The sequence below is a fragment of the Ailuropoda melanoleuca genome, chromosome 1, assembly GCF_002007445.2.
Source record: "Ailuropoda melanoleuca isolate Jingjing chromosome 1, ASM200744v2, whole genome shotgun sequence".
NCBI lineage: Eukaryota > Metazoa > Chordata > Mammalia > Carnivora > Ursidae > Ailuropoda > Ailuropoda melanoleuca.
This window is the reverse complement of record NC_048218.1, coordinates 104899696-104927521: the sequence shown is the minus strand read 5'-3', so window position 1 is coordinate 104927521 and position 27826 is coordinate 104899696. Positions and strand designations below refer to the sequence as shown.

Here is a 27826-nt window from a genome sequence, read left to right as displayed (position 1 = left end):
CCATTTTTTCCCTAAGGATTTTAAATATGTAGAAAGGCACCCAACAGATTCAGTACTACTGAAGGTATACCAAACAAACAGTACAGTCAACTTCTCCAGGTGCACGTATTCCAGCCCTTCATTTCTAAGTGTGGTCAAGAATCAAAAGGGAAAATAATTTCGGCACTATTCTAAAATAAATATTTCAGAGTCTGTCCTGAACCTCATTTTTCTTAAATTCTGTTACTAATTAGATTAGAAATGATGAAAAATCCTGCAAGATTTTTACCATTCACTAAAAAACATACTTTAAAGAAATTATAACCCTTATTTTATTTTAAAGTTTGATTATAGCTTTCCCCATTGCTTTTAAACCTAGGAAGAGTTAAAGTAAGAAACTATCTATATTTTCTTGTAGTATTTTTTTGGTCTTTATTTTTGGAGTAAATCTTTAATCCATCTGGAATTTATTTTGGTACATGACATGAAAATGAATTATATAAAATAATCAGAAAAGTGTCTTTATATAACATATAAATAATAAGTAAGGCATGTGCGCCTGCTAAAATCAATTAGCTCAAAGTCTAGGCTAAGACATCTCCCAGCTAGTACAATGATTACCTAAACTCAGACCAGAACTTGTTTAATGATCAACTCAGAACCCATGCAGTCTATTCCTTGCAATGTATTCCTAGAAACTGTTCAGATGCTTTCTTAGAAGCACCTTTCTCTTTGGAGAGCCTTCACTTTGTTTTTTTGCTTTGTTTTGTTTTTTGAGAGAGAGAGCATGCATGCATGTTCACATACATGTATGGGGGGGCATTTGCAGACAGAGAGAATCTTAAGCAGGCTGCACACCCACCATGCGGGGCTCTATCTCACAACTCCTAGATCATAACCTGAGCCAAAATCAAGAGTCTGATGCTTAACTGACTGAGCCACCCAGGCGCCCCAACTTGAAGACATCTTTTTGATATTCAAGTCGTTTTATTGGTGTAAGATCTAGTTCATTCTGGACTTGAACTTAAACAGGATAATGACCTTCTAATGAAATTCCAATGCAAAGTGAGACAACCTGGGCTTTGTTCTGTATTAAGGTGTATTAAGGGATATAGCTTCATTTTAATCCAGCTCAGGAAGGACCCTGGATCCTATCAGACCTGATGCTGATTCGTTCCAACAAGAAGACTCATACAGACCCTCTGTAGGACCACCCTGACATATTCATCCCTTCAGCCCCTCTCTAGAGCAGATTCACACAGTTTAGGTCAAGACAGTACCTTGTTTGGCTCCGAATTACCCCATATCCCTGGAGCGAGCTCAAATTTGGTTCACCTCAGAGATTCCCTGATCAGAGAAGAGCAGGGAATGATCTCAACTTGAGCTGAATACCCTCAAACCAAAGAAGCACCCAGCAAAAGGAAAAAGAAGGTAAAAGTGGCCTAACATTTCACAAAATAGTTATCCTCTGAAAAATCAAGAATTGGCTACAATAAGCATTCTTAATAAGAAAGACCTTTAAAGACTCTCAAGATAAATTTATCAGATAGAAATTTGAAATCTGAAAAATTGTTAATGTCTTTTCATATGCTCGTCTGCTAATAACAGCAGTTCAGAAGAAGGGAAAGTGTCATGCGAGAGGAGAAATCTTTGACATGTGTACGTTTTCTCTTTGACAATTCATTTAAATCTTCAAAGTGGGGATTGTCTTAACTAAAAATAATTGAAGATCCAGACCTCCATCGTTCTCCTTGATGGAAGTGAGTTTGTGGCTGTGTATGTGCTTCTCTGTCTGTTCACATACATAGATATACAGCTTTTAATTTTGATATCATGCATTACAGAATTAGAATTGGTATAGAATAGCATATGGCTTGGGGCAGCTGGGTGGCTCAGTCGGTTAAGCGTCTGCCTTTGGCTTGGGTCATGATCCTGGAGTCTGGGGATCGAGTCTTGCATCAGGCTCCCTGCTCGGTGGGACTCTGCTTCTTTCTCCACCTCTCCTCCAGTTTGTGCTAACTCTCTCTCTCTCTCTCTCAAATTAAATGAAAAAAATTTAAAAAAGAAAAAGAATAGCATATGTCTCGTAAATGACCCTCCCGTCCTCACACAAATACCTTAAATGAGATCACATACAATTTCTTATGGGATTGGACTCATATAGGGAGTTATTCATATTAATAATTTCTTCTTTTTAATTCAATTTCCACTACTGTTTTGTTATAACTCACACAGGTGGACTGTATTCTAAGTTTTATGCACCCCTGCCACTTCACGTCAATTAAAAAAAAAAAAAAATCAACTTCCCAGACAGGAAGGCACACTGAAAGTGTTTAATTCACTGTCTCTTACTCCCCACACATTTGCTCCGTAGAGCTCCAGAAACCTTGCATGGATTATTTAGTGCATACCACCTGGATGGTGTATGACTACCTTGAAATAATTAAATTTTCTAAAGTTACCTTACTTATTCTTAGGAATCTTATTTTCAGACTTGAAAATCAAGAGCAAATGTTTCCAAACATATTGATATTCCATTTAACATAAAAAATAATATTTCACTTTTTCCACCCAAAATTGATTTTACCTGATGTCATCAAACTTTATTTCAAAGATCCTGAAATTGAATTGCTTGCAGCCTTAAAAAACTGAACCAGGGAACCGAGGGCATGGGAGGTAGGGAGAAACATAATTTTTTGTTTCATGGACCAATGACTTATTTAGTTAACTAACTTGTTGACAATCATGAACATTAGAAATGTACAAGTAAGCAGTTCGGTGTTGTCAACAGTTGTGAAGTCTGCTAGTAACAGCAGTAGGCTAATGGGGAAAATCCTCATTGCTGAGATGTAGCTGGCAGTGTAAAAGGAGAAATCAGAATTTGCAAAGCTGAACTTGAACACTAGTATTTAATATGAGCCATAAAAATCTTATCACTTGCCTGAAGAGTGACATATCAGGATATAATTAAAGCAGCAGGATCTTTACAGTTAATGTTTAGTCTTGATAGCGCGTTTCATAAGAGCATTTTATATGAAGGGCGGATTTTAATCAAAGTACATAGTGTGGGAGATAGCGTTCACTTTAAGTTAATAAAGTACTGCACATAATTTTAATACTTTAAGCTAAAAATAATTTCTTGGCACTGTTGATAACTCAGGCAGCTACATGTGAGGTATAACTTTCATCGAAATTCTCCAAGGACAGCAGTATTTATTTTCTAATTATTTTGTCATTTTGGATGTTATGGCAACTCTCCAGATTTTTTTTTTAAGTTCTAGAGAACACTTAAATTGTCCAGCATATTTTTAAAGTCTCTTCTGTAAACATCTAATATTTATCTTTGAAATCCATGCAAGGCTCTGCCATCTTCTCCCCACCTGAAAGACAAAGAAACAACATTTGCTACTATGTGAACTAGATCTTAGATTTCTTAAGGTCAGGGCCCTTCCCTTCTGTTCTTGGAATCCCACATAGTGATTGCGTAGGGCTTTACATGCAGTAGGTGTTGATGCTAAAAATTCTTTTTTTTTTTTTTTACTACAGAACATAATTCAGAAGATACTAGAATTTTATTTTATTTTATTTTTTTTAAAGATTTTATTTATTTATTCGACAGAGATAGAGACAGCCAGCGAGAGAGAGAACACAAGCAGGGGAAGTGGGAGAGGAAGAAGCAGGCTCACAGCAAGAGGAGCCTGATGTGGGGCTCGATCCCGTAACGCCAGGATCACGCCCTGAGCCGAAGGCAGACGCTTAACCGCTATGCCACCCAGGTGCCCCGATACTAGAATTTTAAAACATGAAAGATGAAATTGCTAAGTTATGGGCATTATGAGGGGAGGAGAGGGTATGAGGGAGATGAAATAGGAGAGGACCACGGAGTCCAAGGCCAGGAAGAAGAGGCTGTATTTAGTTAGAAAGCATCAAAGCCATCCTTTGGAAGGCTTTTTAGTGGGGGAGCGATAATGACCAGAGCTACACTTTAATCTGGCTGCAGAATGGATTAGATTTAGGATAGGTTGTAGTTGGGTGAGACAGGAAGTGGAAAAATCATGTAGGAAATTAAGTAATTCTTCAGGAATGATAATATGAAGTAGGATGGTGGCAATTAAGACTGATAGGAGGAGATAAACAGAAGAAATGCTCCTGGAAGGAAGGTACATGACCTGTTTTTTTCCTAAGTAGACTGTGTAAGACTTTGTAAAAAAAAAAAATGAACAAATAAATTAATAAATATTTAAAAAATAAAAAAAATAGTTATCCAAGATAAATAGAAAATGTTCATGTTGGGTGATTGAGACCCTTTAAATGCCACTAGCAGAAATAAAGTCAAAAGAGTGATGGCTTAGAAGAGAAAATGATGAATTTGATGGTTGACACATGAAATTTAAAGTTTGTGAGACATCTACATGCAGAAAGCTAGACAAGTTAACTCAGATGTCAGGGTAGACATAAAAAATATGTGACTTATTTATGTAGTAAAGTCTCTGGGACACCATGGTAAGTTCATTTGCTCTCTCATTTGTCATTGATTATTCACCTATTCAACATATGTCCTAAGCACCTATTATGTTCCAGGGGCCATTCTAATTTTAGGTGCTGGAGGTAATGAATTTAAAAAAACAAATGGACTCAACAAATAAATAAACAGATGTACCTACAGACACACAAATCTCTGCTCTCAAAGGGCTGATATTTGAGGTGCTGGAGCAGGGGAGGATGACAAGAAAAAGAAAGCCAACAACCAAAAATAAGGACATAAATAGCCGTAGATGCCTTGTTGAAAATAGCATAGGGCAATGTTGTTGGGAATGTCTCCGATTGAGTATCTGTTTGTTTAACAAGCTATTGTAGAAGGACAAAATGTTAGAGACGACACTAAAAGTAATACTTGTGTTATTTTTTTAGTATCTGTGTTATTAAATAAGTGTTTTCCTCAAATATTTGCAGTGGGGGAAAAGTCCTTCTGAATGAAGTTGATAATTTCCCCTTGCTCTAAACTCCTTATAGCCAAAACCAATCTTAGCAGAGTTTGTAAAGTGAATGGTGATTATAAATCATAGATCATGGTGCCGCTTTGGGATGAACTCTTTGTCATCGATCATAAAAGACCTACCTTTGTTTCATCACAGAAGATTTTTTTAAATAATTAAGTGAAACTGACATACTGGAAAGTAGCTCAGCGGGCAGAGAGCCCAGCCCGGGCCTGCCATCACAGAAGAATGACACAAATCATCTTTAACCATCTTCTTTCCTTGTAGTCTTCCCAGCTGGCATTCTGCAGCCCCCTTTCTTCAGTGCCCAGCAGTCTAACTCATTGAACTACGGGGGTATCGGCATGGTCATAGGACATGAAATCACCCACGGCTTTGATGACAATGGTAAAGTGCAATGGACACTTTCCTTTGACTGAGACACATCCTAACAAACCTGAATAGAGTTATTATACTTGACCAATACAAGAACACATTTAATCATCAGGGTATCATTGGCTAATGATCATACTTTTAGTGTTCCTTTTAAATTGTTGTTTAGGAAGATCAGAAATGTCTAGTAGTGAGATAAACAATGTGTGCTTTGCACTCTGACAGAATAACACAAATATTCACATTGAGAAAACACTGCGGTGTTTGTCAACACCAATGATAATGTTTGGTCTTATTTCACGATTGTTTACATATTATCTATCTGGACTTCTACAGGACAGGGTTCATGTCTTAAAATCAGATATAAAATCAAAAAGTAATATGCCTGTAAGACTTTTCAACTGCTAAAGGACAAGAACTTTTTTTTTTTCAGCCTTTACCTAGTTCAGGACTTTGCAAATAATGGGCACTTAAATGTTTATACACTTCCTCAAACAGAAAAAATAGATTTAGGGTTTCGATGAAATTTGAGAGGCATAGAAGTAAAGACATGAGACATGAGATACATAGAGAAGTGATAGTTGAAGCTATGACGAAAATTGGTTTGCAAGTGTCTATTACTCAATTCAAGTATGTAATAATTTTCACAGGTTGAGTACTAATACCACTTCCATTTTTTTTTAATGGAAAAAAGCAGAGGCACATGAAAGACTTGCTCAAAGTTACAAAGCTAGGAATTAGTGGAATCAGGATGTGAATTCAAGTAGTTTTTCTTTGTAGCCCTCTTCTCATTCCCTACGTAACTACTTAAAAGGAGGATAAAATGAAGTGTTTAAACATGGCAAATAATGCCACTGTAGTTCAAAAAAAGGGAAGATCGAGGTACTTCGGGTCAGCAGGAAAGCTCCAGGAGGAAGGGTGACTGCTTGAAGGGTGACTCTGAGTCCACGGTGTCTTGTGAGGGGTTTGAGATACGAAATGAATGTAGAATAAAAATAGCGTTTTTCAATCTCAAACTATCAAATTAAACAGACTTGGTCCATATGAAAACCATCCAAGAGAAACAAGGCACGGTTTCAGTAGCCGCTTAGCTGGTGGCCTTGGCTGAGATATCAGGAACAATATGGACACAAAACCTGGATCAATATGAAGGCCCACCAGCAAAGCATGCCCTCCAGTCCACTTTTCATCAACGTGGGATGAGAAAGGGGAGCAGTTCCTCTCATTACCTGTCCACTTGTCTCACACAGTGGTATTTCAGTCCTTGCCTTTTGAATTAAAGATATCTTAATCATAATTCTTGATGTAATGAGTTCCCCTTTTACTTAAATCATTATATTACAGGCAGAAATTTTAACAAGGATGGAGACCTTGCTGACTGGTGGACTCAACAGTCGGCAAATAATTTTAAAGACCAGTCCCAATGCATGGTATACCAGTATGGAAACTTCTCCTGGGACCTAGCAGGTGGACAGCATGTATGTTAGCATTCTCTTGAAAAGTTGTAGATATATTCAATCTTTGTTGTTGTTGTTGCTTTATTTTGAGTATAGATGACACATAATGTTATATTAGTTTCAGGTGTGCAATTTAGTAATTTGACAAGTTAACACATTGTGATACGTTCACAAGTATAGCTCCCGTCTGTCCCACTACATCGCCATTACTATATCATTGACTGTGTTCCTTATGCTCTGCTTTTTTATTCTTGTGACCTACACTTTCCATAACTGGAGACCAGTATTTCCTCCTCCTCTTCACCCATTTAGCCCACTCCCCTAGCCCCTTCCCCTCCAGCAACCATCAGTTCTCTGTATTTATAGTTCTGATTCTGCTTTTTGTTTATTCTTTTTTTTTTTTTTTTAGATTCCATTTATGAGTGGAGCTGTATGGTATTTGTCTTTCTCAGTCTGACTTATTTCACTCAGCATAATACCCTCTAGGTCCATCCATGTTGTCTCAAATGGCATGATCTCATCCCTTTTATGGCTGTGTAATAGTCCAGTGTGCGTGTGTATGTTTCACTTCTTCCTCATCCAGTCGTCTATCCATAGACACTTAGGTTGCTTCCATGTCTTGGCTAATGTAATGCTGAAGTAAATAAATAAATATATCTTCTCAAGTTAGTGTTTTCATTTCCCCTGGGTAAATACCCAGCAGTGACATTATTGGATCATATGGTATTTCTGTTTTTAACTTTTTGAGGAATAGATATATCCAATCTTAAGTGCATTATTGATGCCTTCTTAAAAATTCAAATACAGCTAAGCATCTTTAAGCATCTTTTTTTTTTTTAACAGCTCAATGGGATTAATACACTGGGAGAAAATATTGCTGATAATGGAGGTATTGGCCAAGCATACAGAGTGAGTAATAATATTTTTTCCCATTTTAGTGGTCAGAGTGTATATTTATCATATTTAATCATTCATTTAAGGCCTTTTGCAAAAGGCACATATAATGTAGGCAGTAAACAATGAGTAGAAAGTAGAAAATACACGGGGAAAAGGAGATTGTAGGTATGCTAACCAGAAAGGGCGGTGTGGTTGCGAGTGACCTGAATAGTCTAGGTTTCTGAGAAGCTGAGACCGGGAACCCTGGAATGTTACATCAGCAGAAATGAGGAGATATGCAAGTTCCACAGGGGAAGCAACATTTTTCTAAGAAATAAGCTCTGAAATATAATTTTTTTAGAAGAGGTGCCTCATCAAAAGGATTATTTCAGTCATTGATCAATGTACTAAATAGGACCCTCAGTTTCACTGTAGGTGAGGCAATATTGGGAGCTATAATCAGCATAAACCCCAGTCCAGTTACAGTGACCCAATGAGGGACTGAAGTGATACAGCTCCAACACATGGCCTTGTAGTCACCCAAACAGTTATACCCGGAGCAGTATGTTGATGGAACATCCCTTAGAATCTCACTTAGCTTTCCATTCCTTCTCGCATTCAACAAACACTCGTTGAGGACTTCACTGTGTGTTTGGCACTATTCTCAGTGCTCCATAAACTAAGTCGTTACTTGATGATTAGAGCAGAATTAAAGGATGGTCTAGTTGATGCCATGTGCCCAGGAAAAGGTAGGGATTTTCACAAAAGAGTAGAGGAATACTGTCTTGGAAGCAACAAGGAGTGAGGGTAGCTTGAGTGTTTCTTCCAACCCTGAGGTAACTCACATGTGGGGCAGTGAGCAACATCCGCGTGAGACGGTGCAGGGGACCAAGTGCCCCAGGACATACCAGGCTTCTCCAGACAAAGATGGATGGAATATTCTATGCAATGGATGGGGATGTAGGATTACTTGTCCAGCATAGAAATGTATGGGTTAGCGGGGGGAGGAGGGCCTCAGTGGTTGGGCAGGAAAGAGGAGGCTTCAGAGCGCTGTGGGAGAGATGACTGGGAGCGCCTCTGACATTGCAGTGACTGTATTATCAAAATATGAGGTTTGGGAGATTAAGCTGCCTGCAAAGTTTCCAAAAGAATGAGTCCCAGCAGAATCCTGGGGGCTGGTAGATTGCTGCTTCCTTGAATGCTTGGTACTATTTTGACTAGATGCCAGGCAATGTGCATTTTACCTCTATGGGTACTAGATATTCTTGTTTTCCTACAAATTTCTTGAGCTTTATACTTGGGCACAATTAACTTCCTCAGAAATGGTTTGATCCTTCTGGCCCTTGCTTTTAGAACTTGTTAGGTGGCACTAGGGTCGTGCTCAGCCTAGGGAAAGTTATTCTCCACTGCTGAAGCAAGACCCTACTGTGTGAATCTTGAGGGGCCCATCTGATCGCTAGAGGTCCTCTCCCGTATAGCTTTCTCCTCTTTAGGACCCTGTCTTTGGTGTCCTTGAACTCTCAGTTCCTTCTCAACTCAGGCAGTCCCTTGGGCTCCAATGGAGTTTCTCTTCTTTATGTTGTAGCCTGGAAATGCTTAAGGCAATAAGCTGGGGCAATTATAGGGCTTACCTTATTTGGTTACCATCTCAGAGAGCTCACTCTCTTTTTTGCCTGATGTCCAGTGTCACGCACACCATTGTTTCATATATTTCGTCCATCATTTGGTTGTTTCAGCAAGAAGGTAAATCCAGTCCCTCTCACTCCATCTTGCCTGGAAGTGGAAGGCATTGGCACTCTTAATACTCCCACAGTTATTCTAATATGCAGGCAGATTAAAAATCATTGCTGTAAAAAGGCAACCAAAATCTGGGTTGATGGCACTTCCAGGAAGATCTTTACCTAAACCAAGTACAGACTTACTATAATGAAGCAAATTACAAGTGTGTAAATATTTTTTTATACATGAAATCATAGCGTCTACTACCCTGTCCCCTTGCTAGATTGTGAGCTCCCTAGGAGGGAGCAGGCTCAAGCCTTCCCCATGTTCCTAGCATCTTTACATAATAGAGACACAATAAATCTATGTTAATGGCAAGGAGGAGGAAATGAAGTATATCTTCTGCTTATCTAATTGATCACTTTCCTTTGTATTAAGTTGGAAGTAACACATCTCCGGAAGTTTGTTGTAAATTCCTTAAATATGTTTAGCAGAGGAAAACTACATTTTTCAATAGTATTCCTAGAGCCTTAAGAATTAAGGATATTTTCTGACATTCAAGTAACCTAAATTCCTTCTTCCTAATGTAACTGAGATTCAGTCTATTTTGCCCTGTCTTCTGGGGTGCCACAACAATTGCTCATCTTTATTCTTAGAATCATAGGATACTAATTTTTAAGAGATCTTAAGGAATCCCTTGATTTTTGGTGTGAATCATTCAAAGTCTGGTGTAAATCTTTTTTGCTAAGAATAGTAACTGAGCTAAATATGGCAATTACAGACTGACTCCCTTGGCAATCCATTCTTCCAACTGGCAAGACTTATCCATCTATCTATAGAACAACATTTAGATAAGTTTTTTTTATCATTTATATGTCATCCATTCATTCAACTGACATTTATTGATCATTGACATTTTCAGAGCATTTGGAAGTAAATTCTGGTTTTCTTTCTAATCCATGAAATAGTTGTAGGTTGCCATATGTAAATAGATGATTATGGTGATCCTGATATAAAAGGTTAATTACTGGGTTACATGGTCTTTTGCACAGATTTATACAGAAATTTAGTAATTATAAACATCGTGTTTCTATTTCATTAACTGCCTAGGCCTATCAAAATTATGTTAAAAAGAACGGTGAAGAAAAATTACTTCCTGGACTTGACCTGAATCACAGACAACTATTCTTCTTGAACTTTGCCCAGGTATTGTATCTTCCTTGATTGATAGATACGAAAATCATTTTGAGTTGTAATTTCATAGTTAGTTAGATATTGCATGCTGAGTTTTCTTGTTTTAATCAGTTGTGGCAGAACATTTGACTTGACTGACTTTCACTGTTTATAACAGACTATCAGCTCTTATTAATGGTAATTATGCTCCTGGTTGCCTATCACTGAACATTATTTGAAGAGTGAATGGTTGAGAAATGCAGAATTCCAATTTAATTTTCTCATACAAATAATCTTTGATTGAACCTAAGCACACTGCTTTCCTTTTTCTGTTCCTATCCTAGGTGTGGTGTGGCACCTACAGGCCAGAGTATGCTGTCAACTCCATTAAAACAGACGTTCACAGTCCAGGGAATTTCAGGTGCGTGGGTTTGAATATCAGTCAAGGTGCTCTAATATTGACTCCATTACTTCCACATTTGGAAATTGGCTTTTTCTAACTCTGACTATAAATTTGGAAATCCGGTGGTTGTTGTTTTTTTTTTCTTTTGAGGGTCACAGATAGGATCAACAGAACACAGCAGAATAAATGTCATGTTTACACGAGCATAGCCTTGACTGCCCTTGCCCTCGGAATGTACACGACTTATGCTTAGTGCTTGATGGATTCCAGCAAAGAGGTGGCCTGAGAATAGTGGCCCTATTTAAAGCCAGCACAAAGACATTTTTAAGAGGCTAAGAAAAGTTTAGGCCTAGCATCTGTGAGTAGCCATTCCAAGGAACGATTTCCATTCAACAAAACAGAAACGTGGTTTAATTAGAGGCTGTCCAACATAAAATAGTTATCTCCAGAGCTCCGGGAGAGAGTACCTTGAAGCAGAGATCAGAGGACAGCCCGTCAAGGATGCTGGAGAAAAATGCTCTGCAGAGTGGAAGGTTGAGTTAGAGGAAATCTCAAGTCCTTCTGAGATCAGAAAATCTGAGAGAGCATTGTATTGAAAGAGAATCATCCTAATCAGCATTTCAATGTTAAATTCTGGATCCCCGCATATCCAATTTAGGACTAAATTATTAATGCTCCCCCTTCCCACATACTATAACACTTCATCACTGATTTACTGATCAACAGCAACACTTCTCAGGCAGGAACTCTGAAAAACAACTTAAAATTTCGTAGAGTGCTTGGAAAACAGTTTGGGAACAAAAGAGAATTAGTGAGTTGAGTTTTAAAAGCCCTACCTAAAATAGTTGTAAACATAGTGCCTGGATTATTCACTCCTGGGGGAAAGCCACATTCAATTATGAAACAATAAAATAGCACATTTACAAATTAAAGAGTTTACTCAGCTTCTTCTAGTATCAGCATTGTAATCACCATCATTTAGTATTTGCCTTATCTGTTCTTGTAAAATTCATTCACTCAACAACTGTTTATTATATGGCCATTCAGTGTGCAATCCAAGGTCAAATCAGTCTTGCTAGAATAGTCAAATTAGATAATAAGCTGCAAAAGTCACTCGATCAATTCCCATTGTAGTTTACCCAAGTAATTTTTTGTTTTCTTTTGTTTTCTTTTTTTTAAGGTTTTATTTATTTATTCAACAGAGATAGAGACAGCCAGCTAGAGAGGGAACACAAGCAGGGGGAGTGGGAGAGGAAGAAGCAGGCTCATAGCAGAAGAGCCCAATGTGGGGCTCGATCCCATAACGCCAGGATCACACCCTGGGCCAAAGGCAGACGCTTAACTGCTAAGCCAGCTAGAGAGGGAACACAAGCAGGGGGAGTGGGAGAGGAAGAAGCAGGCTCATAGCAGAAGAGCCCAATGTGGGGCTCGATCCCATAACGCCAGGATCACGCCCTGGGCCAAAGGCAGACGCTTAACCGCTGTGCCACCCAGGCGCCCCTGTTTTCATTTTTAGAAGTTTTTTTTTTTTTTTCCTTACTGAAGTCTTCAGAAGTAAAAATACAGGAATCTAAGTCTGAAGACAACAGAGGGCAATTATGATAAGTGCACATAAACCATGATAACAATCTAATTGGTCAAAGCTCTTCCCTCCATATCCCCATGAACTAACCCATATGGGCATAAATACCTAATGAATTTAAGTAATATTATTGTAATACCTGGTACACCTGGCATATCCTCAGAGAATGGGGCTTGCAAATTGCAAGTTTTTGATAGCTAAAATTTGAGTATTAACAGTTTTATCTTAACCACTGGATTAAAATTCCTCTGTTTAAAATACATCTTCTATCATATTGCCTTATTAACACAGTATCCTGAACAAAACCCGGCCTTTTTTTTTTTTTAATGACACAGACTATTGTTATGACTATATTGGCATTTTAGTATTTATAATAGTTTAGTGAAATCCTCAAAAGCTGGAGTATAGAGAGCCATTTATTCCTACACTAAAGAGCCACCAATGGGGATATGGTGATGCTTTTTTGACTTTTCATTTTGGCTTTTTATTAGGGTTTTCCTGTTTGTTTCTTCCCTAGTTCTCTTTTCTGTTACTACATTGCCTGCCTTTTGCCATCTCATTCCTTCATTCTGATTAGCTCAGAAAGCAGATCCTTATACTTGAATGGTGAAAAATATGAATGCAAGCTTTGAAGTAAGAAACACTTGAGATCTACCCATGGCTTTGCCATTTGTAAGCTGTTACTTAACCTCTGTGTCTCAGTTTCTAGATATTTTAAATTAGGATTAAATTATCCTGAGAGTTGTTAAGAGGATTAATGTTCATTTAGAAGAAGTGTCTGTTACATGGATGTGTTTGAAAATTAGTGGTAGGATTATTTTTAGATAAGAAAGGTATGAACAGAATAAGAATCCCCAGGAGTAAATATATAGACTTTATTACCTGAGAGTCAAGGGCTTTTTGTTGCTCATTTCTTATGTCTGGATAGTTCAGAATGTCAGTCCCTGATCACCAATTAAATGATGTGTAGGTAAATATGTAACTGTGTTCTACCCTCAGTTTTAAACTGAAAACAATTTTATTATAAATATGTAAAATTTCCTATCTATAAAAATACATATTATTTTATTATAAAATATGTCAAATTAGTTACAAGTTTATTTGTAACCTTTCTTTGCTCTGGTGTAAAAGATACCTCTTTGACCATTTTTCATTTATACTAAGAAAAGTGTGTGTTGTTTTTTAAAAAGGGTAAATGGAATGCCAACCTTTTGTCAAGGAAATTATTATTTTCTCTGGAGGTAAAGGGATTTCCTTGGCAAAAGGTTGAGGTTACATTTAGTTTTGGAAACAGGCTGCTTCCTGGCTGTACAAAGTAAAACATATTTTTTAAAGAGCCTTAAAAACTAATAGACATTGAATTGCTATTGAGAAATTGTGCATCGTGATTTCTGTAGAAACATTTCTGAAATAGGGGGAGATTTTGTAACCTTATGCTTAAATACCACAATATTAAGACAGGAGGCAACATATACTTGATATAAAGCTGAATCTGTAAAACCACTTGTTAGGTCTGAGCTATAATTGTTTTATTCTTCCTAACTGAAGTCTTACATACTTTAGATAAACTTCTAAAACTTTAGTATTTAGAGAGAAATTTTTTTTAATTTATTCATTTGAGAGAGAGAGAGCACATGAGCAGGAGAAGGGGCCGAGGCGGAAGGAGAAGCAGACTCCCCACTGAACAGGGAGCCCTGTGTGGGTCCTGGGATCATGACCTGAGCCGAAGGCAGACGCTTAACCGACTCAGTCACCCAGGCGCCCCTAAAACTTCAGTATTTAAAATAAAAACATTTCCCCTTGATGTTCTAGAAATTGAACTCACAATGTAAATGACTTCTTTTTGGAAATTCAGTTTCTGTTAGCCATCCCCAGTCACTTGGAATGGTTGTTATGCTAATATTTACCATATAATCTACAGGTGTGTCTCTAAAGTTATTCAGATGTAATACTTCTAAACTAACATATAAGGGTCTGATAATTTTTTTAAAGCAAGTCTAAAGGGACAAAGTGATACCAATGTCTATGCCACCTAAATAGTAAAGGTGCTCATTGAGGTGCTTAAATTGCTCGATATTATCTTCCCGTCAGAATAAAAGGGCACTTTATAGAACTAACACCACTAATAAAGCAAGACCTTTTTTCCACAGCTTAATTTCTAGTAATATTTGTAAGATATTCTTTCTGGTGTTTTATGTAGACATTTTCGGGTAATATGGTGATTTTGTTCCCTATTATTCCAAGAGTTAGTACGTGTATGCTAAATCCTCTTTGAAATACTAAATCCTCTATTTGCCTTAAATATTAGCATTGGTTTCTGATATTTTGTAAATGTCAGCTTGGATTTTGGTGAACCTTATAGCACTTGTTAATCTTCAGACCATATATCTGGGAATCTATTCAGGCATTTATTTCTTTGTGAATTTATAATGGAACATATGCTGATCAATGTGACCTTCCTTTAACAAAATCATGAACAACAGTTAACAATAAAGATTGGATAGTTTATTTATGAATGAAGCTAGTTAACCTTGTAACCAAGTCATTCATTTAAAAGAAGTAACAGAAGGTTGTCAGAAGACCAATTAACTGCAAAAAGCTCATTCGGTAATTAAAAAATCCAGTTAAGTACAGGCAGGAGTAGTCTTCTTGGTCACCTGATGTTCAATTCCATCTCCCTTAGATGTTTTTAAAACAAGTGATTATTTGCCAAGGGAATAAACAGCAACAGTACAATAAAACATTTTATATAATAAAGTCAAAATTTCAAGTAAATCACTTTAAGAAATAATCCATAAAAGCCATTTATCTTCTGTTATCCTAAACACAAACACTGCACAGTTCTCATGTAGCATGAAATTCATGTTAAGTCTTTTATGCAGTATGAATGAAATATGACCCCATTCTTAAGAGAAGGAATTCATTTGTTAATAATGTATCCACTTTCTGAAATAGATTATTTATGTCATCCATCCAAAGAATTAATATAAACAATAAGACATTAATCAGAGTCCAAGGAAGGTAAGTGAAGTCCTGGCACATGGTTGACCAAATTATTCAGAACCAAACGAGCTAAGTGAAGCCTTTGGATGGCAAGAGAAGAGCTGGAATGGAGATGGAGAGCTGAGTACACGTCAGCTTGAGTGTTGCTACGTGGCGAACTGCCACTGGGGCTTTGCGAAGACGTCCCTTCTTTGAGGTGTGTAGGTCTTTTCATTTCCCTCATGTTTTTATGACAAATGTAGCATTAAGTCATGGGTTTGGAGATTTTACTGAAGTACTTGTCCCCATATGATAATATCTAAGATACAATCCTTTAAAAAAAAAAGTTTAATAAAATGAAAACAAAAAAGAGCAGCTCTTCCAGTCAGTGGATCTCAGATGCTCTCCCCGCTCATCAGGGAGCTTGCTGGTCAATCTGAGGAACAGTCAGGCCACTGTGGTGACTGTCACTCAGCCAGCATATAGGGCCTCCTGACGTGGAAAGGGGATTGGATTAAATAAATCAAAGTTTCTCTCTGTCTCAGATTCCATGAGCCTAGAAACTTAAAAGACTAAAGACCAATACAAATTCCTGTTGTCTCAAATCTTTTTATTCCTTGGGGCACCTGGCTAACTCAGTAGTGCATAGGACTCCTGATCTTGGGGTTGTGAGTTTGAGCCCCACGTTGGGTACAGAGATTACTAAAAATAAAATAAAATCTTTTTATTCCTACATATATGACCACTTTTGACCAAGTATCAAGTGAATTTGTTCTTGGACTTGAAGATGTAAGAAACGACACATTATTATTATTATTTTAGCAAATTAATTCAGTCTCCAAGCTGCCACCCTAAGCAGGGAGGTTAGAAATTTAATTGCAGTAGTTTTCAGTGTCCTCCTTTTTAGGGTTGTATGGGAATCCAAAGACCCAGAAATTAGGGAACTAGCCCCCATCTGCAGCCTGCCATGGTCACTGCTGCCATCTCTGCAGTTCAGGGGCTCCATCTGAGATCAGGTGGCTCCATTTCCTTCTGATGGCCATGGGCAAGGGCCTCAGGAACCACTGCTCTTGATGTGCAGGTCCCCCATGACACACTATCCTGTCAGAGGTCCCCCAGGGCCCCGCTCACAGTGTGAGGCATGTCTTTGTCATTCACACAACCCCCCATTACTGGGCCCCTCCTCAGCATCGGGGAGGCCAGTCTTCTCCATCTTAAGTGGACTAATAGATATAAATTCCCCAGCTCTGGCCCCCACCCCACCTCAACACCCCCATAGCAGGAAGATTCCTGTTATCTTTAGGACTTCTCGAGGAGTACTAAAAAAAATACACAACCAAAAAAGGTTTACATTCTCCCTGAAGGATAGGGGAGTTATGATGTTGGGGATTTGGAGATAGTTGACTCGTAATGGTTGCCACATTAGGAAGTCAGGCTTTTAGAAATGAGGTATGGATCTGTCTTTCCTGGCGTGGGGACAAGGAAAAGAAATGCTTGCTTTTTCTCATAGTTGGTCCATAGTAGCAAACAAACACAAAAATGCAAAGCGGTGTTTTTCTTGATAAGGTCCTATCCCCCTCCTATACGTGTAATCACCATGACCAGCTGACAGGCTCATTTATTCAGTACGTATGTACTGAGTCCTACAGCATACAAAGCGCTGTGCTAGGCTTTGCAGGGAGGGCGGCAGGGAGCAAGAGATAACAGTATTTTGCCCTCAGATTACCGTGTAGTGGCGGTGTTGCGAAGTAAAGAAGGAGAACAGATCATTGTGAACTGATAGGGCTATTACAGGTGAGAGAAACTAATTTGGACATTCTTTGAAGTAAGCCTCTGAGGAGGGATATTTAAGTAGAGGCATGAAGGCTGAGAAGGAGTCAATCCTGGAGTCGCTGGGCAGTAACTTTCCAGGGAGTGGGGTCCTACAGGAGCAGAATGCCCTGAAGAGGGAAAGAAATTGGCTGGTCTGATGAATGGGAAGTAGGTGTGTGTAGTCGATGCGTTGAGAAGCAGGAAGAGAAACATGCTAGGAGGAGGCTGGGAAGGTGGGCCGGAGCCATGGGAACATTGGAGGCCATGGAGAGGAGCTGAATTTCATTCAAGCCCCTGGAAGGTTTTAAGTAAGGGAGTTAGGGGATTTGATTTAAACTTTAAGGATCATTCTGCTGTGTGGAGAATGGGTCACAGGAGATAAGACTGCAAAGATTTATACTTAGCACACCTACCACGTAGGGAAATCTCAGTAATTAGAACATATTCTCCTCTCACTTGCCTGAGGTCTTCCCACCATGCTCGTCTGTTGCCTCCCTGCCCTTCCTGCCAGCCCAAGGTGGGTGTGGTGGGATGGTCCTGGTGGGAAGAGAAAGGAAGAAGCTGGTTTGCGGTTGATGTGAAAACATCAGCTCTTCATCAACGTACTGACCTATCTCTCCCCTCAAATGCTGCTCGGTGCCGACAGTGGGTTGGACAGTGTTGTTTTTGCCCATTGGGGTCAGAGATAAGAAGACATTGACTTTTTGCCAACCCTTTCCAGTTACTCAGGCTGAATCCAATTTCTAACATCTATGAAGTTCTTTTGGAAAAAAAAAGAAAATAATGATCTTCCTTATTAGATCAAATCAACAAGTATCTATTTAAAGTCTATTATATTTAAGTTATTGTGTAAACCCTTCCAAGATGTAATGAAAGATCGTGGTTTTATTTTTGACCAAACTCTTCTTACAACAACTGCAGTTCTGAATATGAACTATTCATTTATTTTACAACATGCATAGGGTGTTGATAAATTAACTCCCTGTGACAACCTTAAGATGCAGGAACTATTGTATGCATTTTACAGAAAAGGAAACTGAAGCACAGAGACACTAAATAAATACAACTCATAACCAGGATTCAAGCCATACAGTCTTGAAAATCTGTGTGCCTGTACTTAGTTACCTGTCCATTTAAAGATTCTGTTAATGAGTAGAACTTTTTTTTTTCCTTCTCAAGCTGTAAATTCCAAATTCCCTCTACAGGCCTACATCGAGAAATTCTATAGAGCTCCTACATGGCATGGGCCTAAATATCGAATGCTGACGGTGACTTTTGTTTGTTTCACAGGATTATTGGGACTTTGCAGAACTCCCCTGAGTTTTCAGAGGCCTTTCACTGCCGCAAGAATTCATACATGAATCCAGAAAAGAAATGCCGAGTTTGGTGATTTTCAGAAAAAGCGCTGTGGCCCTTGGCTAGACTCGCCAACACCACAGAAATGGGGAACTCTGTTCACAGAGGTCACTGTAATTATATGGGGGCAGTCCGCAGAGATGACAGAACATCATATTAGAAATGAAGTTAGGTTCTTCTGGAAAAGGTGTGGAGAGAGGAGGGGGCTCTGGTGTCTATCAAATCAATCACTTCTCACTGTGTAAATAATGCTTGATCTCTAAAGATATTATCATTCGTTTCTGTTTCTCATATGATCTGCCAGTTTGATGTCGTCTCTTGAAAACTGTGTTAACCACTTGATGTAGACTGGGATTTCTAATCAAAGGGAGATTAAAGAGATTGAAGCATACAGTTGGCTCCAGAAACACAATAGTGGCATGAGGGTTAAAAACACACTGCCTAACTCCTTATTTTTACTTTTACTTGCAACATTTTAGCACCTCCAAAACTCTTCCAAAGAATTCTTATACATATTGGGGCCTTGGGACTTAATGTAATTTTAAACCGATTTTGCCAATCATCAGTTATTCACTCTGAGATCATTTTATTTTAAGGTACTCTTAGGGCTAAAATGAATGTCTGAAACTGTTTCTCATTGTACCTGCTTTCACGGATACTGAAATTCTTAAGGTTCCCTGCAATTTTCTAAGCAATTTCTTGTTCTCTCTCTCTCTCTCAAAACTTGATCTTTTTAAGAGATTTGTAGTAATGTAAAAATAATAATTTTTATATTTAATTATTAACTACATTTATGACTGAGTAATTATTATTATAGATAATCATTGAGTATTGACGTTTCAGGCAAAGATAAGTAGTTACGGACCAAGATCTGTAAAGCGATGTACAGATGAAGATTTGAGACTTTTTAAACTTATCAATCATATTGATAAAAAGCTTTAAGCACAAACTCTGGGTTAAAAATTGCCATTGGACAGTCGGATTTCAAAATAAGCCCTGTCCCTGAGGTGGCTATGGTAAAAGGACAAACTGCGTCTATGTAGCTATGTGTCTCCTTATCTTTTCAGGTTTGTCATCTGACGGAAATTTTTTGTAATAAATTGGAATTGTGAGCCCATTCCTCACTAAGCCTCTTGTGCCGGCTGTCTAGCTTTGGAAAGTGCATTTCTGAACATAAATGAGAGGCTTCCCCACGTCCGACAGACCTGCTTCTGAAATCCGAACTCGCATAGGGTTCTGGGAGGGGACTGCAGTCCCTGGTAGGAACTCATCTCTTGAGGCTTTTATCTTCTTCTCTTTCCCTGTCCTTTTGGCTAGTTTGGTTAATATCGTTACTTGATTAATATTTTACAAAAGAGGTCGTTTCCTTATTTTTCCTAACAAAATCAAAATGAGGGCATTTTTTTTTCCTAACAAAAATGAAAACAAGGGAATTTCTATTCAAAATATGAGTGTTGGTTTTCTTGCTTCTTGAAAAATGCCCATTTACCTTTTTTTAAAAAAGTTATGAAAATATCTACACAAAAGTTTCATTAAACATAAGTGCACAGCTCAGTGAACTTTCTCCAACTAAACACAGCCCTCTAACCAGCACCTTTAAGAAACAAGAATTGCTAGTGCCTTAGAAGCTCTACCCTTCTTCTAACCACCACTTCCCTCCTCCAAGAAGACTACAGTCCTGACTGCTAATATCACACGTTAGGTTCAATCAGTTTGCACATATTCTTTTGTGTCTGGCTTCTTTCACTCAGTGTTACATTTTGAGATTCGTCTATATTGTTGCATTCGATTGTGGATCTTTCATTGTCATTGCTCAGTAATATCCTATTGTGTGATTATAGTACGATTCATCCGTTCCATTGTTGATAGGCACATGAGAAACTTCCAGTTTGGGGTGGTTACAAATGGTGCAATTATGAGCATACATACTTGCATATTACCATCTTTTTTAACTTGAGATTTTAATGAGCTCACTTCCACAAATTTTTCGTCACGTTATTATAAATATTGAAAATATAGTTTTAAACTAGCCATGGATATCTTTTATCTTTTTCTTCTTATATCACTGCCACCATTATTATGGATAATTCAGAGTACACGGATGGATATACTTCCTTAAATAAACTGAAAACACTTATCGGTCATATTGGTGGTTGGAGCATTAGAAGCGTCCAGTTCTGAAGAGAAAATCTATCTTTGAATCATTTAATTTCTATCCTGTCAGAGCAGCTGAAGAGCAACTAGTACAGATTACAAAAAGACACTAGATTCCCCACTCTTTAAAATGTCAGACTCCCATCCTTATGGACTTGAGTGAAATGTTCTGGGGGAGGGGAGAAACCTTTCTAATGCCTGGATCTCCTGTGTCTAAAAATATCAGATTTCCTGGGACTAAGGGGTACACCCAGGTGAGAAGACCAATACCTACCCTCCCTCACACGTGAGGATATTACTAACTGTATATGGCATCATTGTTGAGTTGTCTGGGTCTCTCTCAACCACTCCCAATCTTTTGGAGTTGTTCCATCCGGTAAGGCCTATCTGTCGTCTCACACATAAATCCAATTTCACTATGGCTGAATCCTGGTCAAGGAAAGAGTTTAGAAGCTGAGACACTAAGGGTTGGGAGCCAATATAACTCAGGGATGAGGAGAGAAAGTTCTCATTGGTAAGGAATCCATGTGGGCATGAGGTGGAAAGGATGCTATCCTGGGAGAAGAGTCTTCTATTCTAGTCCTGTTCTGCCATTAATGACAAGGTGACCTTGGGCATTTGATCCATTCTCTTGGGCCTTTGCTTTTCCCACCTGAAATAAAAGAAAATTAGATTGTATCAGTAGTTCTCACCAAGAGAAGGGGTATGTGTCCAGTACTTCTTTGCTTGTATTCTTTCCCCCAGTGGAGAACCATTGCATAAGATAATTTCAGAACTCTCATGTAAATGCCTGAGTCCAGTTAGACCACATTGTAGTTCAAAGACAAGGACTAAAGTTTGATCTCGTTAGGGTCCATGCTGCTCTTATGAGTTTTCTCTAAAGCCTTTATTATTCCTGTTGTCACAGAGGTTATTCTCAAAGTAGAAGATAACTGTTAGTTTGGAAATGAGACTTACCATATCAAAAATGGAAAATCAGAGTTTTATCAGTTCCAGTCTCAAAAATGGAAAATAAAAACAAACATTTTTCATAGTATTGCTTTTATGCCTATTCCAGTCTCCCCTATGTCTTGAAAAGTGTTTTCACCAAGTGGAGCTTTCGTCCCTGCAATCTTACACTTCCTGCGGGCTTCAAATTGGGTCTTTAAAAAATGAACGATAGAAACTATTTCACCAATGTTTTCTTGCTTATACCACCCTCTTCTTCCAAAGATACCATGGTTTTCTGATCTGATTTCTTTGCAAAAGTTCAGTGCAGAGGTTGCCAAGTGTTACGGAGAGTCACAGGCACAAGCAGATGATGGCTTAGGCAGAGATGAAAGTTGTCTTTGTGCACCAGCCCTGGGCTGAAGGATTTGACTCGATTAATCAGGTGAGGAGAGGAGCCACCTGTGACTTTTGTCAAAGTGGTACATGTATATTGCATTCTAATCTCTTCTCTAATGATATTGTCTTAATTTTAACTCCTTTGTATTTTGTATTTCCTCTAAAACAGTGAGAAATACTACTGTTACTTTCTACTTTGTAGCCAAACTTCTGTGCTTCTATTTTGTTTTTCGACAAAACAAATCCTCTAGGTTGTGCAAGAGAAGCCTGGCAGAAAAATGAACATAGACTCTTGCCAGAAATAATGATGGGCTCTCAGCTTGAACAGTGCGGGAAGACCGGAAGTCTAGCAATTGTGACTAAAAGTTTTATATTTCTGAATTTCCTTTCCACCCAGAAACTAACGATAATCTTTTCAGGTATCAGGCATGTTAACATCTGATTCTACTCCTATAAATGCACTTGGCGTCATCTTTGATCTGATCATATCAAATTATAATGCATCCGAAAAGTTCACTCTATATGCAGGAAGACAAAAATGGGGTCAAGTATAGTATCTGGATTATCTTTTTACTTTGGTGTAAATCTTTCAACACACATGCTGTCAATGCTCTATGTCTCCTGAAATATGGCATCAAAGATGCCAAGATGTTCATTGCAGCTCCACCTTTAATATCAAAGCAATAGGAAGGAAAAAACGAAATAGGAGAAAATGTTTAGATTTGTTCAAAGGACATATGAAGAGGATGCAATGTTAGATATGCATTATGATTTCAATTATATTAAAATATTGCTGCATAAGAAAGAGGTGGAAGAATATATGCCAGAAATTAATAGGGAATATCTCTGAGTGGTAGTATTAGAGGTGATTCTTATTTCCTTTTTTCCTCTACATTTTAAATATTTTTATAAGGTGAAAACATTATACCTTAAAAGTCATCTAAAAAAATGTTACTTGGAAGAAAGGAGGAAATAAGGGAGAGAAGATGGAAGGGAGAGGAGTGAGGGGGAATTGATCCCCAAAAAGAAACTGAATTCCTTTGAATTTAAGATGTGTTCATTTATTTAAGAAGCTATTCAGTTTGGTAAGCTCAGGCAACTTAGACCCAAGGGATCCAATGAAGTAGATTTTGGTCAGGAACCCCCTTCCCACAACAGGCCAGATCTGTTTCCCAAGGTGGCGTTGACACACACTGCTTGACACAGAGCAGGGGACTTTTCAGACCTTCCACTGACTGTGCTCAAAGTGGCTCACTGAGAACAAACCATGTGTTTCAGAGCTCTTTTGCCCTTTATTCCCCCTGAAAATGCTAACCTTGCCATTCTCTCCCACCAGGTCTCCCCCTCCCCCATACAACACGCTAGCGTTTACCAAATCCTGGCCAAGGTTAAGGTTACAGCCCATGACTGAAACAATAGCCAGTAAATTATACAGTGATTGGACCTCAGTGCTCTACCTGATAGGCACCATGATTTACCTGGGGGTCAGATACTAAAATTTAGAGGTTGAACAGGGAGGAGACAACAGGATACAGTGAATCCCAGGTAACTCCCTGCTTACATGTGTTTTGTTTTGACTTTGGTCATAAATGAAGATCACACTCATGCCAGTTTAGCCAAAACTAGAGATTTTGTTGATCCAAAATGCCAAACGTGGGGCATGTCTGAGTAATCAGGCCTTCTTTCCCTGTGCCTACCTTATTGTTGCAGACTGCCTTTCTCCAAAAGAAAGCCATGATGGTCTGTCGTGTCCAGGCTCAAAGATTCTCTGCTTCCTTCACAGGGGAAGGACAGGATCTAACTACAGTCCCCATTTAATATCCCAGAGAAAAACCCAGTGAAAATCCTAGAGAAAAAGCCCATTTTGGAAACATGTCTACCTCAGTGGAGAGGGCATGGGGAAGTGGTGAGTTTGTAGAAATTATGACCACTGATCCCCTTACCCTATCCTCAGAGAAGGGTAGCTTCCCAAAAGAAAAGAAATCACCATTCCTAAGAGAGAAAGCAAAAGAAACAGATGTCTGAAACACTGGTAACACTAGATGCCTCTTAAATTCTTTACAAGACATCTCAGTTTGGATTACATTGTGCATTTTAAATTTTGAATAAGTGTCAACTTTAATTTTGTGTAATCAAAATGAAGACATGCATTTTAGTTAGATTTAATATTTAAGCAGACTGAAAGTCAATAAAAGGGTAGAAAAGAAGAGAAATAATACTTATTATATATTGTGAGCAAGGTACTAATATAGCTTGTTTGTATAGAGTTTCCACTTAATGTAACTAACCTGTGAGGTAATGTTGGTACCCTGTTTTACAGATGGTAAATTTGAATTTCACAGAGGTTAACGATTTTGCCCAGATTCACACAGGTAGTAAATGATTAGGCCAGGGACCAAACCAGGGTATGTTGAAGTCCAAAATCTACATAAATTTACTATCAAAGCTCTCTATATCACTATAAAATGCATTCCAGCCCATCAAAATAAACTCATTTGTAGCTAATAATTCCCATACACATCCTTTAAGAAAAATTAATGAAAATAATGTAATTTCCAAGTACTTCTATGGCTTTACAGAAGCCATTGTGATTTTTAAAAAACCATGAAGTATTTTGAAGTTAAATCAGTAGATACTCCAAGAACATCTGCTGTGTTCAAGGTACCATATTAGAAACAAAAATAAAAATAACCAGAAAAGAAGAACAAGACAAAGTAATAGGCACATTGTCACACATAAAAAGGCCTATTAGATTATTTTTACTGGGCCCACTAGAAGATAAGGCCTATTAGATTATTTTTTACTGGCCCACTAGAAGATAAAAATAAATGAAGACAGCTGGCCTTTTAATATAGTAGAGACATCAAAAATATACACAGATAAATGCAGCTGAATGTGTGATGTGCCAAGAGATATAAGAAAACAAACGTTGAGAATTCAGAAAAATTTTCTTTCCTAGCATGCCAGGCATTCTGGAAGAAGTAACACTTACGTTGCACTTGATAATATGGGTGGAATTTTGACAATTGGAGAAGGAGGCAAGGAAATACATTGGCTAAGTGTATTTCATATAGAAAATTAGCCAACGAAAGAGTAACAAGTCCACATTAACACTAGCAAAGACAGACACTGCTAAGGGGAATATGTGCTGCGGGACTGTTGACACAGCTATCCATCGTTCACCGTTGGCTTTTTGACATGTGTGTAAGCATTTCTTGAAAGAAAAGCTTCCCTTATTTATTCGGATATCTTATGCTATTTTCAAAGGTTATTCATCATCACTCCACTTTGAAAGAAGTCATGTGCATTTCTTGTATTTGCTAGAAGCTGGGAGATGAGGATATTATTCCCATTCCTGGAAACTTGGAATTCTATTCTTATCCCAGTCCTGTTGCTAAATCACTACATTTAGCAAATAACTATTTCTCTGCATTTCCATTGTCTAAGAGTTAAAATCAGAGTTAAGATCAAAGCCTTTTCAAAACCAGAAGGCAGGCAGATGGAATATTTTGCAAACCAAACTCCTTGGAGATGTTGAAAGATACCGCCGTGCAGAGGAACTAGGGCACAGTGTTATGGAAAAATCTGAATCCAGAGAGAGCCAGATAGACCCAGGGACACACAAGGTCAAAGCAAAGACCAGCCAAATGGCTACACGGCAAGCATTTGGCTCCTCTACGCCTCAATTTCCTCCTCTTCAAAATGGTCATAATCACGTGCACCTCTCTGGGAAGGATACTATACCGGTCGCCAGCAAATGCAGCATTGAAACTTAATACCTTGATGGTTACCTGTGACTTCTTGACACTAATGAATTCTGTGGGTCTTTAAAAACATGAGGGCTTTGGGGTGCCTGGGTGGCACGGCGGTTGGGCTTCTGCCTTCGGCTCAGGGCGTGATCCCGGCGTTATGGGATCGAGCCCCACATCAGGCTCCTCTGCTATGAGCCTGCTTCTTCCTCTCCCACTCCCCCTGCTTGTGTTCCGTCTCTCGCTGGCTGTCTCTATCTCTGTCGAATAAATAAATAAAATCTTAAAAAAAAACAAAAAAAAACATGAGGGCTTTTAGCTAAAAGACTAGAATTTTGTTTTTTCTTTTGACCGTGTCGTTTTCATGTTGCTCTAGGTGAGTCGTTTACTTGATCCCTTTTAAATCATTTTCTTCGCTAGACATTCTTGAAACAGAAAAGTCACAAAATGTGCGAAAGTTAAATAGCAGAGGATTTCTTCAAAAGTAAAGCGCAAAAGCAAGAACATACTCAAAACAAAATTGAAGATTTGAGTGAGACGATATTTTGGGGGAAAACAATTTAGGCAAGTCATCTTCACTTTGCTCAGAAAATGGCATTGGCCCAGAGACCTTGGGGAAGCTATTTAACTCCTTTGAAACTTTGTTTGCTCCGAAGTAAGTGAAAGAGTGTAAATGCATTTTTGTCCCCAAAGATGTCCACATCCTAATTCCTAGAACCTGTGAATATGTGAGGGTACGGGGCAAAGGGGAGTTAAAGGTTGCAAGAGGAATTAAGGTTGTTGCTCACCTGACTTCCGAGGGTAAGATTATCCTGGGTTATCCAGGGAGGCCCAATGAGGTCACAAGGGTCCTTAAAAATGAAAACAGGCAACAAAGGCCAGAGTGAAGCCATATGAGTTCCAACCAGCTGTGGCTGACTTTAAAGGTAGAGGAAGAGGGTCATAAGTGAAAAGATGCAGTCAGCTTCTAGAAGGTGGAAAGAGCAAGGGAACAGTCTCCTCTAGAGCCTTCAGAAGGAACACAGCCCTGTTGACACCTTTCTCTTGGCCCAAGGAGACCCCGTCAGATTTCTGCCCTTCAGAACCGTAAAATAATAGATTTGTGTTGTTTTCAACCACAAACAAATTGTGGTAATTCATTACAGCAGCTATAGAAAATACATGAGATAAATAAATATTCATTATACAATACTTAAGAATTATTTAAATGTTTTGAAAATTATGCTAAGCTCAGATATTGTCTTCTAATGGCAAAATATATGCAACTATACAAAATCAAAGAATATTTACTATTATCTGTTATTAGGTAGTGAAGTATATGGTATGACATCGATTTGAAATAACTAGATATGAATTTTCATTATTCTCAACTACTATGAAGTCATAAGTGATTCACTCGCGCAAACACTAAAACGCTGGTCTTTACAAAATAAGCATAATTCACTTTACAGAGATTAGGTATTTGACACTTAACAAGCCTTGCCTATGACCCACCTTCCATCTCAGCATGCAAACTAATTAACTACCAACAGGACCTTCCCTGTCTAAGCACTAATATGTCAGGAAAATATTTATGGCTTTATCCACTAAAGTAGCTAAAATAGAAATTGTTTAGGCAAAGCTTTGAGAAAACAGAAACCCAGGACCATGGAAGTACTAATCATAAAGCAGCCTTGAGATTTTATGGCAGCTGGCATATTGCATTTTCCTGAAAGGTTATTTATAGGTATTATTTTTACCTTAGGGCAAGCTAATGAATTGCTGTGTTCTCAGGAACTTCTGCACTTAAGCCTCAGGAGTCTGTATGTCATAAAAAAGACACATTGCCCCAAGTGCTCAAACATTTAAAATAAAGAGACAGTCACACTGTCAAGTGCGTGCTGTCCTTG

General features: G+C 38.4%; 1 protein-coding gene across 4 annotated transcripts in view; it reads left to right on the top strand.

Moving 5' to 3' along the window:
* The window catches only part of MME (membrane metalloendopeptidase), a 105996-nt gene extending 79940 nt beyond the window's left edge, over positions 1 to 26056 (top strand). For all 4 annotated transcript variants that reach the window (XM_034664186.1, XM_034664197.1, XM_034664204.1 and 1 more), the window contains 6 exons: positions 5244 to 5363; positions 6693 to 6826; positions 7649 to 7714; positions 10511 to 10606; positions 10918 to 10994; positions 18643 to 26056. In XM_034664186.1, coding sequence (XP_034520077.1) covers positions 5244 to 5363; positions 6693 to 6826; positions 7649 to 7714; positions 10511 to 10606; positions 10918 to 10994; positions 18643 to 18742 — 593 coding nt within the window. In that variant the 3' untranslated portion in view covers positions 18743 to 26056. The remainder of the gene's footprint in view (positions 1 to 5243; positions 5364 to 6692; positions 6827 to 7648; positions 7715 to 10510; positions 10607 to 10917; positions 10995 to 18642) is intronic.
* The last annotated feature ends 1770 nt before the right edge of the window (positions 26057 to 27826 follow it).